The sequence below is a fragment of the Vanessa tameamea genome, chromosome 16, assembly GCF_037043105.1.
Source record: "Vanessa tameamea isolate UH-Manoa-2023 chromosome 16, ilVanTame1 primary haplotype, whole genome shotgun sequence".
Taxonomy (NCBI): Eukaryota; Metazoa; Arthropoda; class Insecta; order Lepidoptera; family Nymphalidae; genus Vanessa; species Vanessa tameamea.
Genome location: NC_087324.1, coordinates 5,779,928 through 5,796,663, shown reverse-complemented (window position 1 = coordinate 5,796,663; position 16,736 = coordinate 5,779,928). Strand labels below are relative to the sequence as shown.

The following is a 16,736-nucleotide window of genomic DNA, read 5'->3' as shown; positions in this document are numbered from 1 at the left end:
GTTCGGACAACAATGCCATTGTTCGAGTTATATATTCAAGAGCATCCCTTCAATACTTTAATAAAACTACATTGAATATAGACATTTTTATTAAGTACAGAATTATTTTATTAAAATTGGTGGGTTATGTGCCAGTCCGTCTGTGTAGGTACTACGTTTCACAACAATAGCATTGTTGTGTTCCGGTTGGAAAGGTAAGCCAGTGTAATAACAAACACAAGGGACATAACATCTCAATCCCTAGATTGGATTATTGACGATGTTAAAGATGGTTAATAGGTATTTCTTATATGGTAGTAGTGAGATCTTACCATAATTGACCCATTTGCCAGTCTGCCTAACGGTTATACTTGAATAAAAGATAATAAAACAAAACGATTTTATTTTATAAATTAACAAATGATATTAAATTTATATTTAATCATAAAAAACTTATGATATTATATTTGTTAATAGATGATGATGTAGACTTTTATCAAAGTATTTGTAATGCGCCTTGTTTAATTAATAATATAAAATTTTACAATCGATTGTGAATTGATTCAATAAATAATGTAATAATAAAAATGTTTTAATGAGTAGGTAATTAATTTGAGTATTATTGAAGTTTGTACAGTGACTTGTATATTTGATTGTATATTAATGTTTAGTTAAATTAATGAATATTGTAAACAAATTATCAACAGTAATAGTCATTTGTCGAAGAATCTAATGATGCAGAGAACCTTTGGGTTTCGATGTTATTATTACTATTCGACGTATTACGTAAACATACAAGTTTCGTCGTATTGAAATATTTAAGTTAAATCCGGTTTCGATTGTGGTTGAAGGGATTATCAGCTATTGATTACTCGCAAGTTCCCATTATACGACATTCAACTATTTGTCATAGGGGTCGTTACGACCGACAGTTTTGAGGGCAATTAGTTTTACTTGTACGTCTCTCAATTGATTTAAGAACTTACATTATATCAATTCTGTATTATTTAGCTTCATTTTATATTCGAAAATTATTAGTAAGTCATGTTCACGTCCTACTTTGTTTCGTAATAATATTTTTATCTCTCTCACACACAGTTTCAAGAAAACAATTGTTATTCTAAAATGATGTAATTTTTTTTCTAATAAAAATATACCGATACACCTTTTTTACATATTTTTTTCTCATAACGCGGTAAGGCTATATCATTAGCATTTGATCAATCGTATAAACATATTTTTTATACAATATGATGATGTATTCATGATTTTTTATCTGTATATACAAGGTCATTGTAAAAGAGGTCACGTAAAGTTGACCTGAAAAGAAAATTGAGGAAAACATCATGGAAGTGGAGGGAAATGTCGGGCTTGCAGTTTGTAGTGGGCGGATGATGTTATTTTTGTATCTTCTTGTTGAAAAGCTAGTACTTTAAAACTGTCGCTTTAAATGAAACCTCATTATAAAGCGGGATTATTTTTTAAATAATGAAAGGATAGTAATTAATTTTAAAATATGCCGTTATTATTCTTAACCCGTGGAAATGTTTTGTATTAAAGCAAAAACTTCTTTGTAAAATCAGCAGTGGCAGACATAATTAAAGTTTGTATAAAATGATATATCATTACATTGCTTCTAAGTATATTATCTGCGGTGACTTAGCTACTCATGTTTATTTTTAGGCAGTATTGCATTATGTTTATTACAAGTATATAGTTGATTTAAAAGCATTTCTTGTTATTATATGGTTCGAATCCTTTTGTTTACTTACCGTAACGGGACGGCAGTTTCCAGTGATCCCGGTTGGACCAATCAATATTCAACCGTGTTATAAACCGCACGGCAAGAGCTCTTCGCAGCTCGGAGTTGGGCATCCACTTGGTTATTGATTTGCATGCTATTATTAACAGCAAAGATCACTGCACATTTACGGTTCAACAACAAAACACAAACTGTCCTATATGAATGGGACGATCAGAGTTTCACTTGTCAATAAGCCACCGTGTACTTATCCAAGTAGATAAGAACTTTATTGTCGTTGCACAATTCCGCACTATCAAACAAAATAATGCAGGCTTCGTATTACACTCAAATATCGTATTGATTACATTCGGATGGAATAAAACAATGGTTACACAGCCAAAACAATACAATGTAGCGAGGCGTGCACCGCACGTGCCGCCTCGCCCGCGGACACCTCCGTACTGAACGCTCGCGGGCGGGAGACGGGAGACGAGCGGCGAGTGCGGCGGACCGAGTTGAGTAAAGATTGCCGTTCGGGTGCATTCGCAAGCAACCCGATGATTTTGGCCGTCCGAGCAAGGTAACCACTATGGTTTTATTTTTAAGTCGTTGCATGTCAATGCACTGAATATATACCTGGAATGGACTTCATATGAAACCAGGCATAAAAATTGCAACACCATTTAAAAATGTACAAGATTACTAAGCACAATAATACGATGTTAGTAAGAAGTATCGTTTTAATTAAACTTATAATACCCAATAGTTTAACGTCATTTAAATTTATAAGAGAAAACTTTAAAAAAAGTGTCTTGTCGGAATAATTAATAGCAATTAGTACCATTTTAGTACAAATGTACATTTTATAGACACAAAAAATCCCCTTTTTATTTGGTCAAAACAAGTAGTCGGTTGTTAGTTGTGGTATTTCTGACGTTATTTTTGCTGTCTCGCCTTGCTGACGTCTTTCCTATCTGTACCTAATGGCGACGGATGTTACAATCGGTTTCTTTGTAGAAATGTTTAAATGGGCTTAAAAAAACAATGAATTCTTTTAATATCATTTGTTATGTAAGTCTTCCTTATATCTGCTATTTTATTGTATATAGTTAAGGCGAGAGAGTATATTTTAATAAACTTTAACATTTTTTTATATTTAATATGAAATTAGAGGCAAATATTAGCGCTCCTTTTCCCCTTAAACATTTTCTATTGGAAATTCTGCTTATAACGTTGTTTTCCTGACTTGAGGTTAGGTCAATGTGTCAATACTAGGATCACGCCCTACAATAGGATCCGCTCGTCCTAGGTTCTCAGGAAAACAGAGTCAGTCTAAAATATGTCTTGCCATGGTCATGATTAATTTCAGAGAACTCAATAAGAACAGAAATATCGGTGGTTGCTAGAGCACCATTAAGATAACCGTGGTGGAAAAGCGCCAGGGTCTTTAGACAGAGATTTATTGTTATGAGAAAACTGTTACAATATCTAAAAGTGACTTATACTGATGGTTCAAAAACTGCAAATATGAACTTTTTTGCATTTTGGATCCCCAGTTACATTTATGTGTTAAGTTTAAGATTTATTTTAATATTTCCATAATGCATTGTGAATTAATTGCTATTTCTGAGTCTTTATTATATATTATTGATCTCGATATAGAAAATGGCAACTTTGTAATCCTATACTGATTCCAAAAGTAGCATACGTCACTTGGCTCAGATACTCTCGAAACTTCGAGGCATCCCTGTAGCCATTTCCATTTTAGACAGTATATGTTAAATTAAACTTGCCGATATATCTATAATTATCCAGTGGAACCCGTCCCACATCGAAATAGTAGGCAACGAAAAGGTTGACTTAGCAGCACGACAAGTCTCAGTTGAGGATATCCAATATTCATGTTTGCCATTGCCTTCTGATTACATAAATGATGTAATGGTTATGTATAGACGGGAATGGCGTGAATATTTTGACGAAAGATCGTTGTCGAAAGGTATTTGGTATAAAACAATACAATGTGAACCTTTTCGGTGCCCATGGTTTGATGAAGTGAAAACTACCAGGGAATACTTAGTCTGTTTGTTGAGGCTGCGTTCCGGTCACATCCCGTCGAATAGATTTTTACATTTAATGGGTAAAATAGATTCTCCAAATTGGACCGATTGTGAAAAAATTTATGACATATATCACGTTCTGATGGAATGTGAACGAAACTCAGCCCAGAGACAATACATTTTACCGAGATTATGCTATGATATTGGACTCTGTAATAGCATACTTGCTTCTACTTTAGCAGAGAGAGTTTTATAAATAGTCGATGTACTTATATAACTAAGTATTTAATTAAAGCAAAAAATTACAGGAGTGACATAGTCACTAAGTGACAAAACTTCGTCTAATAAAATAGAAAAAAATATATATGTAAAGGTGACCCACAATTATTGGAGAGTATCGCAAGCAATCCGTGACTAAGCCCAGTACTTCGTAGAGTTAAAAGACGTTTTTTTATATTGTATTTTTTGTATTAGGTATATATTAACTATATTTGAAAAATGTAAATAAACACTTTCTGTTAAGTTTTCTTATAGGTATAAATCACATTCTCAATCAGTTGTAGGTGTACGATTATTAAATTTGTAAAATAAAGTTTAAAAAATTCGTGCAGCCGACTTTTAAAGGATATTTGGATTACAGTTCGTAGATAGAAGAGTTAAATCAAGCCATGAAATGATTTATCCGTTGGTCTCACTAATTAAAATATGTTACATAGGTTATTATTTCTGACATACCAGACATAAATGAGCGGCTACTTTTTATGAAAAATTAAATAACGGGTGAATTATAACGTGGCTTTATTATAAAATATATTATAACAAACTTTTCTATATACATTATTTCACTTGACGCCATTAAAAATATTTATGATTATCCAGAAGACGAAATGAGGCTCACTCAATGCTTGCCCAAAGCCAAAATAGATGTAGGTAAAGTTTATTCATTTTGTTTAACCAAGAAAACATTCCTAAGTGCCAATGACGTTGATGTATTATTCTTTAAAAGCAACGCGCACACTTGCAGAGACAATCTTAAGACAAATTTGATCATCAATCTTACAAGAAAACCAGGAAATAAAATGGATACTTTCTAAGTGGTAGGTATTTGTAGTTTTAGCATGCACAGGACAAGGATATAGGACACAAAGATCCTTCTCTGTGACATTGAGTTATCCTTATCTTAATGAGGTTATATTGTAATCTAATACAGAGCCGGACCGTAAGTGTAGGGGACCCTTTATTTTTTTTTTCTCGCTGGAAAAATGCGTTACACGTTTCCCCCACGTGATGAAAAGTGGGGGGTGTGTGGGACTCCCCGGAGCCCTGGACACCGAGTGCGCCCAGGTACGCCGGGTTTACCCACTAAAAAACCAGCGGTACCCTCTCCGTCTTTCGGCGGGCGCCACGGGATCGCTTACGTATGTTACCGTGACGCCCTGACGGTCGGCCCGTCTATGCGGGCCTCAAACACCTAGGGGGGATTCCCGGGGTACTGCGACCCCCCTGGTTCCTGCGGCGCCTATTGAGGCGGGGGGAGAAGGTCCGCGTATCGCTTCTTCCTCCTCCTCGGTCGTCTTCGGCGGAGCGGGTCTGCAGCGGCATCCTCCTCCCGCTCCCGCTCCGCGGTTTCCTTCTGCGACATCACGTTTTCGCAGAAGGAGCGCATCTCCGACCAGCACGTCTCACTGCCGAACATTTCGTTAACGATGCTCGACAGCGAGAGGTCTCCGCCCATAGTCGCCGCCAAGGAGTGCCTCTGGGGCCCCCACGCGGCACATTCACTCAGGGTGTGGTGCGCCGTGTCGATTGGTGCACCACACTCGTGGCAGGAGGGTGAAACCTCACGCCGCGCTATTCCGTGCAGGTACTTACCGAAGCATCCGTGTACGCACCCGGTAAGTACCTGTGTCATTCTGAAGGTGAGTGTGCCGTTCTTCTTCTGGACCCAGCGACTCAAGTGGGGACGGATCGCCTCCACTGTCGTCAGGCCTGAAGTTTAGGGGGCCCTGGGCTAATACTCAGTCACTCTACTCAGGAGCCCACCTAAGACATATCTGAACGTAGACTTGAATGAATTTAATTAAATGGGTTTGATTAATTGCAGAACTCGCAGGGCTGCAAACCGTACGATCTGTTTAATTTAATAAAGTTATGGATTCTTTCGTATTATAGTCTATTTTTGACTTTGACTTGACTTAGCTGGGGCCCCCTTGAATCCACGGGGCCCTGGGCTGAAGCCCAAAAAGCCGGCCCTGATCTAATAGATGTAAGTATTGTGTAATTATATAGTTGTAGAAATACAGATACAGTGATTATCTACTGAGAATATTTTGTTTTACTTTTTCTTATTATTGTTAAACTATTCGTCGGTTCCTTGAGAATGAGAACTGGAGTTTTCCTCAAAACACGACGAGCGTTTCACAATAAATAACATGAGTATAACTGGAATAGTTATTATTAATAATTATATTATCATAAACACTCATTTATTTAGTAGTAAAACTTATATCGAAAATTGGTATATTATAGACATTCACAAAAATACCATCCCCGTGTGACAATAGTCCGTCTTCAGCTGTACGAGGATCTATTTTTACCAACAATATACTTCGGACGATTTTTTAAGATAAGAATAAAAAACTGACAGTTTCTTTACGTATAATAATTTTTTGACGCAAGTAAGTGAGTGTCCTTATAGAATTAAATGTAAGAGTTATCTTTTTAAAGGTCTATGTAGAAATACATATTATACTGTTTACATATTATTTTATTATAATTTAATTTAGAATTGAAAAGGGTTAAAATTATTTTTAAGCTTTGAAGAATTATTAGCTTATGAAGTATCTAATGTTAATTTTCCAGGCCCCGAGGCTCAATTTTAGGTCCTTTTTTATTTTTTATATTTATATAAATAATCTTCCTTTATACGTTAAAGGTATTTGTAATGGTTTGCTAAGGATACTTCTCTAATTTTTAACGTTGATAGGTAAATGGCAATTATGACTAAGCAACGCATTATCACATATAATTTAGTTTTAAATGCTAAAAAAAGTGATGTTACAGTGTTTCTAGGTCTCACTTTGGATTCGAAACTTCATTGGAAACCTCATTTACCCGCTTTTAACAGGAAGACTCAGATCCGCAGATTACACGGTTAGAAAAGTTAGACAGCTGACAAATGTTGATACTGCTGGATTATTAAATTTTGGTCATTTTAAAAGTTTTATATCTTATGGAATATTATTTCGGGAAATCTAGTCACGTAAATTTACCGTGGAAGGGCGTGCCAACGTGAATAGATAATCGGATTGAATGGACGAATCTAAAACCCTAAAGATATTGAAACTGTTTTCTTTTTACAAAAAATTAGCTCTCCGGTCCGGTCTTAGAGCTCAAAACTCCTTCGGGATGTTTTAAACAATATTTCCCATATTGTTACTTATATTTGATACTATTATTTTTACAAACATATTATATATATTTCCAATAACATTGAGAAGCTATTGACGCCAAGTTTCCGACCCCGCTTAGTAAATAAATTCGTCCTTGGGCTAAGTTATTAGTTTCTTTAAAAAATCCGAAGATGCTAAGATTGCCAATTAAATTTAAATCTTTTGTAAAAAATCATAATGAATCAAACACACAATGACGGACTTCCACAAACGTTCAACCCCCATTTCACCCCCTTAGGGGTTGAATTTCCAAAATTCCTTTCTCAGTGGGTGTCTACTCAATAAAACGATCCTACTCACCAAATTTCAGGGCCCTAACTTTAATAGTTTACGCTCGGCGATGATGAATCAGTCAGATAAAATAAATGGAAACTAAAATCTTATAAATATATTTTGAAAAAATATTCTTAAATGTTGTTATATTTATGTACAGCAAATGTTTTATTAATAACTTTCACGATTTCTAATAGAAAAAATAACTTCCAGGTTCCCGTTAGGGATGGAACAATATCGTAGTTACAAAACTCCCCTTAAAAGTTGTTTTTGTTATATCGATATCTTTTTCAAGTTAATACCAAACGAGGGTGTAACTAAATCGCTAAATCATTGGGTTTCGTTATCGATGAAGCCAAGGGCGAAGCGCCATTATATGTACCTTATATATTATATTATGACAATATAAGCAAATTTTCTCTAATCGCTTTAAAAATAAAGAATCAAAACTATAAACGAAGAATTGTGTTATTAAAACAAAATTAATTTTAGGGTTTGATTTTTTTCATTGTCTTGTCATTTCATTGTCATATGGGTTATATGACAACGGAAAAAAAAAACATTAAGCATCCTAGCAAGAGGTGCTATGGGGGCTTAATATATAAATACATATACAATAATAATAATATATAAATGTATTGATCACCAGACCATAATAGAGTTAGAAAACTTTAGTAAGCTCGTCTCTAATAGGAAGGTATAACTTTTAACGATGTCACACTTAATAGTTTAGAAGCTTTTTCTCTTTAATGCTTTTTATAAAGGTACAATTTTATATTTTGTATAAATTATTTATATAAATTAGTATAACTATTTTATTTGTCCCTTATGCCTGTAATTCCTCAGGCTAACTGAGATGTTATTCTTTATTTACTTTACTACATTAAGGCTTAAAGTTGACTGGATTATTTCTTTTATAGCAATAAGCATTTTAAGAGTAGAATATTTTCTTTAAAATCTAGTAGCACTAGTAATACGCTCTGTCTTTAATACCTACTAGTACTATTCAGTTACCTACCCGTACTATTTAGCTGCTATAAACTATGGTCCAAAACGCTTTAATAACTCAAAATCTAAAAGTCTAGCTTGCATGTAGTTTTTTTTTATAAGAGTCTAAGGTATTTCGACTATCACAAACGATGCGAGCTCGGATTTACAATAAATTCACGTCATTACTCTGCTGGTCACCAGCGATTGTTCTATCTATTTCGTAATAAGCATCGGTCGAGATTAATGACACGGGATCTGCCTGTGTGGTCCTTTTTTGTAATTAAGCCTCACAAATCTTGGGTTTATTAGATCTAACGTGAGCCGTACCCAAGCGACGTTTCGCCTTAAAATGTAATAATGTTAAACGGATTATTAAAATAAATGTTTCTTGCCGTTTTTATAATGTTTAGTTTTTATTTAGCGATTTGGTATTTTTTAGTTAATCAGATGAGATAAATTTGTTGGTAAAGCATGTTCCAATTTTTTCAATTGCTCAATTTAAGTTTATATTTCATTCTTTACTTGGTTATGAAGGAAAACATAGGTCTGAAAATGTTGAATAAAATTCTGCCTCACTATCCGCCATACACTGCAGCCGCATACCAGTTCTGGAGAAGCATGCTGGAATAAGTTCGGCGCCCTTTGCTTAGCGGCGGTGGTTGCTGTATTATTGGAACAAAAGCGAAATTTTAATAATTGAATCGATATAATTATATCTGAAAGTGGTGTATTTTTATGTGAGGTTTTATATATAATATGATCCCGTAACAAATAATAATAATCGTTGATGCATTTTTCAACAAATTTGAAATTCCAATATTCCTAAATATTAAGGTCAAAGTTACAGCCTGTTGAAGTAATTTTATGGTGTACATTGTAATACTATGAGATAACATAGTTATGGGAATAGGCAAATGCCTAAGTGTTCAAAGAATTAATTAAATTTCTAAATACTCTATTTTTAATTATATTTATAAAGTTGATTTTCATGCAGGATATAAATTATGTTTTTTATTAAAATAGATAGAGATTATCAAGGTAAAACTACATACATTCCGATTTTGTGGTACATACCATACCAAAAGAGCTGTCAAATCAAAATGTCAAAAATCGCTCATTTGTCAAAATATACTCACGTGAAACGGTTATGGAAATAAAAAATTCAAGAGAAATAATATCTAACTTTTCAAAGTTTTTTTTAGTATGATTGCTATGGCAACATTGTTGCTGTCATTGAGTCATTATGTTCCCTACAACGCTTCGTACTCTTTGTGTATCATGTGTACGTACGTATTGTTCCTAATTAGATACAGACACGCATGGTAGTAGGGACTCGAAGGGATACAATCGTAGTTGTTTATTAATCATACAGGAAGTGAGAGAACAGTAAAACAACCACTTCCCTTTTATAGAATAAATGTGTTAACTATAGATGTGTCGTACGTATTTCAGGCCATTTTTTGGTTTTAAATTCATTGGCGTATTATATATATAAGATTTTTTCTGGTATTCTTTTTATTAGGACGACACTGTTAATGAAACACAATTGAGTTTCTCTGTAAAAAGAGATGGCTAACAAAATGTTGTTGTCATGTCACTGCGCGTTCGATGACGGTTGATGCGCGGAATTCAAATTAAAGAAAAATACATTTTTTTCTTTACATATATACAATTTGTTACAGGTCCACTCAGGACAAATATAATAAACTAGTTTTCAACGTCGTTTGAGGGGGTTTGTATGTTTTAACATACCCCTCAACCCCCTCACACGCTAACACTTGCGGTAGGTACCCAATGTTCTTTTCTGTAGCCGTGACAACGTGAACAAAAATTTCACAAGTTGTGTATTAAGACGTAAAATTACAAGTAGACGTAACAAACTCATTTTCGATTTAAAGTGTACTAGTTGTCGCTCGCGGCTTTGCTTGCGTTTTAGGGGTTGTGCGTTAGGTGTTAGGTGTTAAACTTCATTATAACTAAGCCATCAGTTCACCTTTTTATAAAATTTGACATAGAGATAATTTGGGACTAAATACGGATATATACATAACAGGATTTTTCAGGAAAACGTTCAAAATTATTCAATTATAAAATTCAAAAGAATCGTTAAAGAGCGTTTGTGTGCTAAAGGATATTACAACACTAATTACTTTTTAGTTGACTGCACACCTTGGGAATGAAATGATTGCGTCCAGGCTGTTTCAAATAGCTAAAATATAATTATTATTGTACATGCAAAATGAAAAAATATATATATCCCACTGAGTTTCTTTCGCCGGTTCTTCTCAGGTCAGAGGTGTTAATTTCCGAACCGGTGGTAGATTTTTGACTATCAATAAGCAAGTGTAAACACTTCTATATTGAATAAAGATTTTTGACTTTGACTTTACTAAACATCAGCAGATCTTCGCTGGACTTCAAGCTTATCGTCTTACATAATACGATTAATCAATTTAGCGCAGACTGTTCAGTGGGGACAACTAGTATATACATATATTCTTATTGTTCCTGCATTATGGCAGACGAGCGAGTGGATTCTATGGGTAGTAAATGGTCACCTTTGTCCGTAGACATTGTCATTGTAAGAAATACAAAACACTTCTTTCAGATCCTGTCGTCCAACCACGGGTTCAATCATGTCATGTTATATCTATCAATATATATCATTTATGTCTGTAATAATACTGGTTCAATCCCCACACAAACCGGAAGACAACAATACAATGTACTGCTGTTTGGTAGTAGAATAACTGTTGTGTGGGTTGTACTCACCCAGGCAACCCTGCACAAACAGCTACCACCTGTAAGTATATAGAAATGTAACTCCATTACACGCGATCGTCATTATTCATGATACATTGTCTACATAATATCTCATTAATTTTGTTGTGTAAAACCTATAAATAACAATATATTGTAACCGAATAGTTAACATGTTGCAACTGTACCTTATTGTAAATCATCTAAAATTTATGTTTAGTGGTTATTTAAAAAGACAACCATTAACTAATTTAAGATAAAAACCTAGATAATTGGACATATTATCTTAAAAGAGGCAGTAATTTCAAAAAACACTGACAGACATCTTATTTTAATTCTTTGTATATATAAAACGTATATATAATCAGTAAGACCGTCACGATAAATTAACTCCGTATAACAATCGGACATTTGAAATTTACTTTTTAAATTGCATACATTTCATACAAACTCTGTCAAAAATTTGGTAACACATAGCCGTTGCGTAAATGGATTAATAAAAACAACGATTTCATACAAACTTAGCATTACCCAGATTGTGAATAAGATACTCGAATTAATTGCGATAGTGCCTTTGTTGTGTTAATATTTTATTCTTTGTAGTGCTTTTATCGCGAGTCTGTAAAACTCAGTAGTACTTTGCAACATGGAAAACGTTTCAGATACATATTGAACTTTATGTTCAAGGCTATAAGTTTCCTTAGGAAGCCTCTTTCTGACCCTTTGTTTTGATAATAGTAGCTATAGTAACACGAATCAAATCTCAAATGCGATGTAATACGGCCTTTAATTATTACTAAAGTGTTTGGCTTCTTGCCTTTTAGGTGGAGGTTTTAGGTGTATTTTTAGGATTGTATTTAATAGCCACGTGTAACACTTGGCTCGGGACATTAATGACACATATTTAAATTTAATGCTGAAATAGTTTTCATTGCTCAAGCAATGTACAATATATTGCTATATCTGAAATATAGTAATAGGTAAATTGTTAGTATAGTTTGTTTATGTAATTACATAATTATGTGCATTTCATGTCAATTAAATATGTTTTTTTTTTTTGTAAAAGATGAAATAACTTTAAAAAAAGTTTATTTAGACTGTCTTTCTTTTTTTAAATTTAATATCTACAATACTTTATGGCAAAAGTTGTTTTAATATTTCATTGTATTTATAAATTTAAATCACGTTATTATGTGGATATAATTTATTTATTACGCATACAAATGTCACAGAGTCATGTAAATTAACAAACAATACAGAAAAAAGGGAACTCATAAAGACACGGACGAATATAGTTTACAGATAAACTAATTATCTTATTATATTAACAAAATATACGTTAATTTTTTTGTTACTAATTTTGAATTTCTTAACTAGATCTATAATATTGTAGTTTTCAGTTCTAAATGATTTTTATTTTTATTACTAACAGTATTTAAAACGGGATATTTACCATGTTTTTTATTTTTATTTGGTGGAGCTCGATATTTCGACATTATCTACGAATGTCTTGTTCACGAAAAAAAAGATTTTTATTTTATTTTATCGAAAACGATCGTATGGGCCGATTAAAAAAAATGTAATTTTCTTTGATTATTTATCTCTCTATAGACCGGCAAAACTGAGGCCACTAAATACACGCACACTAGTATAGTAGTATGAAGTTCGGCGAGTGTCAAGAGTAGCTGTCACGCATTTTTAACATGTCAGTTGTCTTATATTTTAATATATATATCTATCATTTATCATCAAAGGTACAGTATATAATATCAAGGATGGGTAATTTTAAGACATTAAGGGCATAAACTTACATCCCGTTGTAGCGTGAGTGCAGTTAATTAGAGTGACATGAATAAATCTCAATAACGTAGTGTGACTACACCATCACAGATAAAAAATATCATTATGTTATTTAGTTTTCGAAGATTATTAATGATTAATGAGTTAAAATTGAAATGATAGAAAGTGGGTTCCTTAACAAAAATAATAAAAAATATTGTGTTACTGGGGTTATTGTATAAAAGGCGAAATCTTTTTTATCTCTAAGGGAAAAAGTTCTAGGTGCATGATTTTTTGTAAAGCTCATGGTATCATTTGCCGTTTCCTATTTAAACACTATATTTGCAAAAAATAATTGTAGAAAAATATAAAATATGCTAAGCCGTGTATATAACAGGGTTTCATTTTTTCATTATTATATCATTATGTTAAGTTGTGAACTCAATAACTGAAAGCAACAATTAAATAAAATCTTATGATAAACATTTGTATTTATATATTTTATTATAAATTTAATTAATAATAAAATGACCTAGGCAGGAGTTGAAAATAAAATTTGATACCTGGTTTTTAACTGAAATAAACAAATTATTCGACTATTTCTGGTATAACATGGTCACTCTACAACAGCGATCGCGGCGGGTGGCCCTCGCTCTCGCTGTCCTCGATGATACCTCTCTGCGGTACCAACCTTATAATTGGAATATAGATACTGGGTTTGATACTTGAAATTATTTCTTAGTTTTCTCATTACAAACAATAACACGAAACACTGATTTATTTTATGCCTTAGATTTCTGATTATAAGCCCCGATTAAAGTAAACCGTCCTATTCTGATTAAAAACACTTATTCGATTTATACGAGGCTTATTTGTTTGTATTTTTCGGCTTCACGCAAAAACATCACAAAAATGTATATAAAAATTAAACGTGTATATTATTTGAGGAAAATATTTTTTAATAATAAACTAAATAATAATAAACACAAATACTACGATTAATTATTTTGTGTTATAGTGGATTTAGCTGGACACCAAATTAACGAAACTTTCATAGGGCAAGATATTCCATTCTATAATATTATCACTTTTGACATTAACTCCTTAATAAAAATGTGTGAGATGATAAAAAGGTACTGCAACCGCTGTTGTCATGCCGGATATACCTACGAGATATCAATCTAAATAGCTTTTTGCCTCTAAGAGTAACAGAATACCGTGCCGGTACTTTCCAACGATCTGTTTTATCAATTATCATATATTTTATCTGTTAATTTAACATTCATTAAATAGTGCTTATATAAGCTTACTTGAACGAAAGTAAATTTGGATTTTAATTTGTAATCTCGATTCTTTTGAAACATAGTGTAAATTTGTTTGTATATAATGAATGTTATTATATTTTTCAGATCATAGACGATGATTTTAGTTTATTCAAATTAGAATATTGTTTCTAGAATTATTTTTAATTGATTCTAGAACAAATTTCGCCCGTTTTCAAAGTTACTTTTAATCCATAACGTACCATAACTGTTACCAAACTTATAATTATCAATTTGATATTAAGTATAATTTATTATGATTAAGCACTAGTAATATTTCTCGTTAACAAAAACTTTATCAATTAAAAGGATTTGGGTGAACAAAATCCCATTTGTAATAATTATTACAACTATCAATCATTTAGTAAAAGGGTGTTCGGCGAGATCGTATATTATATAGTAAATAGTCGCAGATTATATAGCTTTGGGATTATTCTATTTTCATTTAATTAAGATATTGCCAGATATTTGATTAGAGTTTGTGTTATGAGATGTGATGATTTGGGATTTATATTTATTAAAATATGTTTATTATAAATTTTAGTACCGGGTATCTTCAAAGCAAGAGTGAATAGACATCTTCTAGACAAGCGCGTTCTGTCTTAGACTATCATAGTACTTACTTAAAGATAGCGTAAGCCTATTGTAATTAAAACAAAGAAAAAAAAAATATCTGTGATAAAACAAACATAAATCTCTTAAATATTATTTGCTTTAATAATAATAAAAAATGATTCTAATTAGTGAGGATAGAATAAAAATTTTAGTTAAAAAACCTGTAAAATGTACACAATGGTAATAGTTTAATTAAACAGGAACATAATGTACTTTTACCGTGTGGTAGGGCTTTGTTCTAGCCCGTCTGGTTTGGTACCACCCACTCGTCACATATACAACACCCAAACAGAAATACTTATTGGGTGTGTTTCAGTTAGAAGACTGCGTGAGCTAGTGTAATAACAGGCACAAAAAACAACATCTTAGTTCCTAAGGTTGGCGGCCCATTGTCGATGTAGAATGGTTAATATTTCCTAGAGCGCCAATATCTGTGGGCGATGGTGACCATTTACCGTCAGGTAGCGCATCTGTCTGCCCATTAACTAATGTTATATAAAAAAATAAAATTATTATATCAAGTTTAATGCAATTTTTCTTCACAAATCTCATTGGTCTGTACAATATTTTAAAAATAATAAAGAGTTTTCTCTTTATTAATTTTATATTGCATAAATATAGATTGAGTATATTTATAAAATAATTTTTAAAAAAAGAACGCCAACGCCAAAATGACAACGCCTATTAAAGCAAGTACAATTTGTATTCGGATTATATTTGTCTTTATGATTCTAATAATATATCCGTTCAGTAACGTTAAGCCAGACAAGGTCACAGACAGTCAATACCCTCTAATGTAATAAATATTTAAAAATGGTTCAATGAACAAATGAATTAGAAGTTTTTGAGTAACACATACTCAATACATTTTCTCATTTAAAGCACTTAAGTAATTTAATGTCTATATTGAATCTCATCAACAAGAGTCCGTCGCTTTCATTTGCAGAAAAGAAACAAAATGTATAAAAATAAGACATACGTATTTGATTTATCACGTGATCAACAATTGGCGTACTGTTTTAATTAATGATTTACCCTAATGCTTATTTCTTCAAATTGAGGAGGGATGGGATTGCTCCAAAGTTATTTCAGGACTTTATTACCTAACATGGCTTCCTTAACAATGTTGAACTTAGGATTTTAGCATAAAACTTTATCGCTCCTCTTAATGTAGGTCACATTTGGTATTCAAATCCATGGTAACGCGATGTGCGGCAACAAACTAATTATATACATAAGAACAATAATATTTCATAGCTTATAATGTCTCGTTATGGAAGTTATTGTCTTTAAAATTATTATTTTCAAAACCATTTCATATAAAAATCTAATTTAATTATAGGCTTAGTCAATCATCATCTTAATTACTCAATGGATGAATTATGTAATTACGATTTGGTGTTTGGGTGGAAATAAACTAAGTTACTAAAGGACTTTAACTTGTGTGAAAGACGATATGGTTAGAAAGAATGTTACTTGTGAGATGACGTCCGACAGAGAAGTATGGAAGAAGAAGACATGCTGCGGCGACACCTTGGGATAAGGGCAGGAGGATGACTAAAGTACTTTAACTTCATAGACATAAAAAAATTAAGTTATAAGTACGATTATATTGTGTAAGAGCCGAAATGGCCCAGTGGTTAGAACGCGTACATCTCAACCGATGATTGCGGGTTCAAATCTAAGCAAGCACCATAGAACTTTCATATGCTTAATTTATAATTCATATCGTGCTTGGCGGTGAAGGAAAACATGAGGAAACCTG

General features: G+C 32.7%; 2 protein-coding genes across 3 annotated transcripts in view; both read right to left on the bottom strand.

The window, feature by feature from the left end:
• The window catches only part of LOC113393970 (ADP-ribosylation factor-like protein 4C), a 56,906-nt gene extending 54,685 nt beyond the window's left edge, over positions 1–2,221 (bottom strand). For both annotated transcript variants that reach the window (XM_026631118.2, XM_064217268.1), the window contains exon 1: positions 1,752–2,221. The gene's annotated coding sequence lies outside the window, so the exon portion shown is untranslated. The remainder of the gene's footprint in view (positions 1–1,751) is intronic.
• Positions 2,222–5,299: 3,078 nt separating this feature from the next.
• On the bottom strand, positions 5,300–5,692 carry LOC135193703 (uncharacterized). Its single transcript, XM_064217378.1, has one exon. The coding sequence runs from the start codon at positions 5,690–5,692 to the stop codon at positions 5,300–5,302; it is 393 nt and encodes a 130-aa protein (XP_064073448.1).
• Between the last annotated feature and the right edge of the window lie 11,044 nt (positions 5,693–16,736).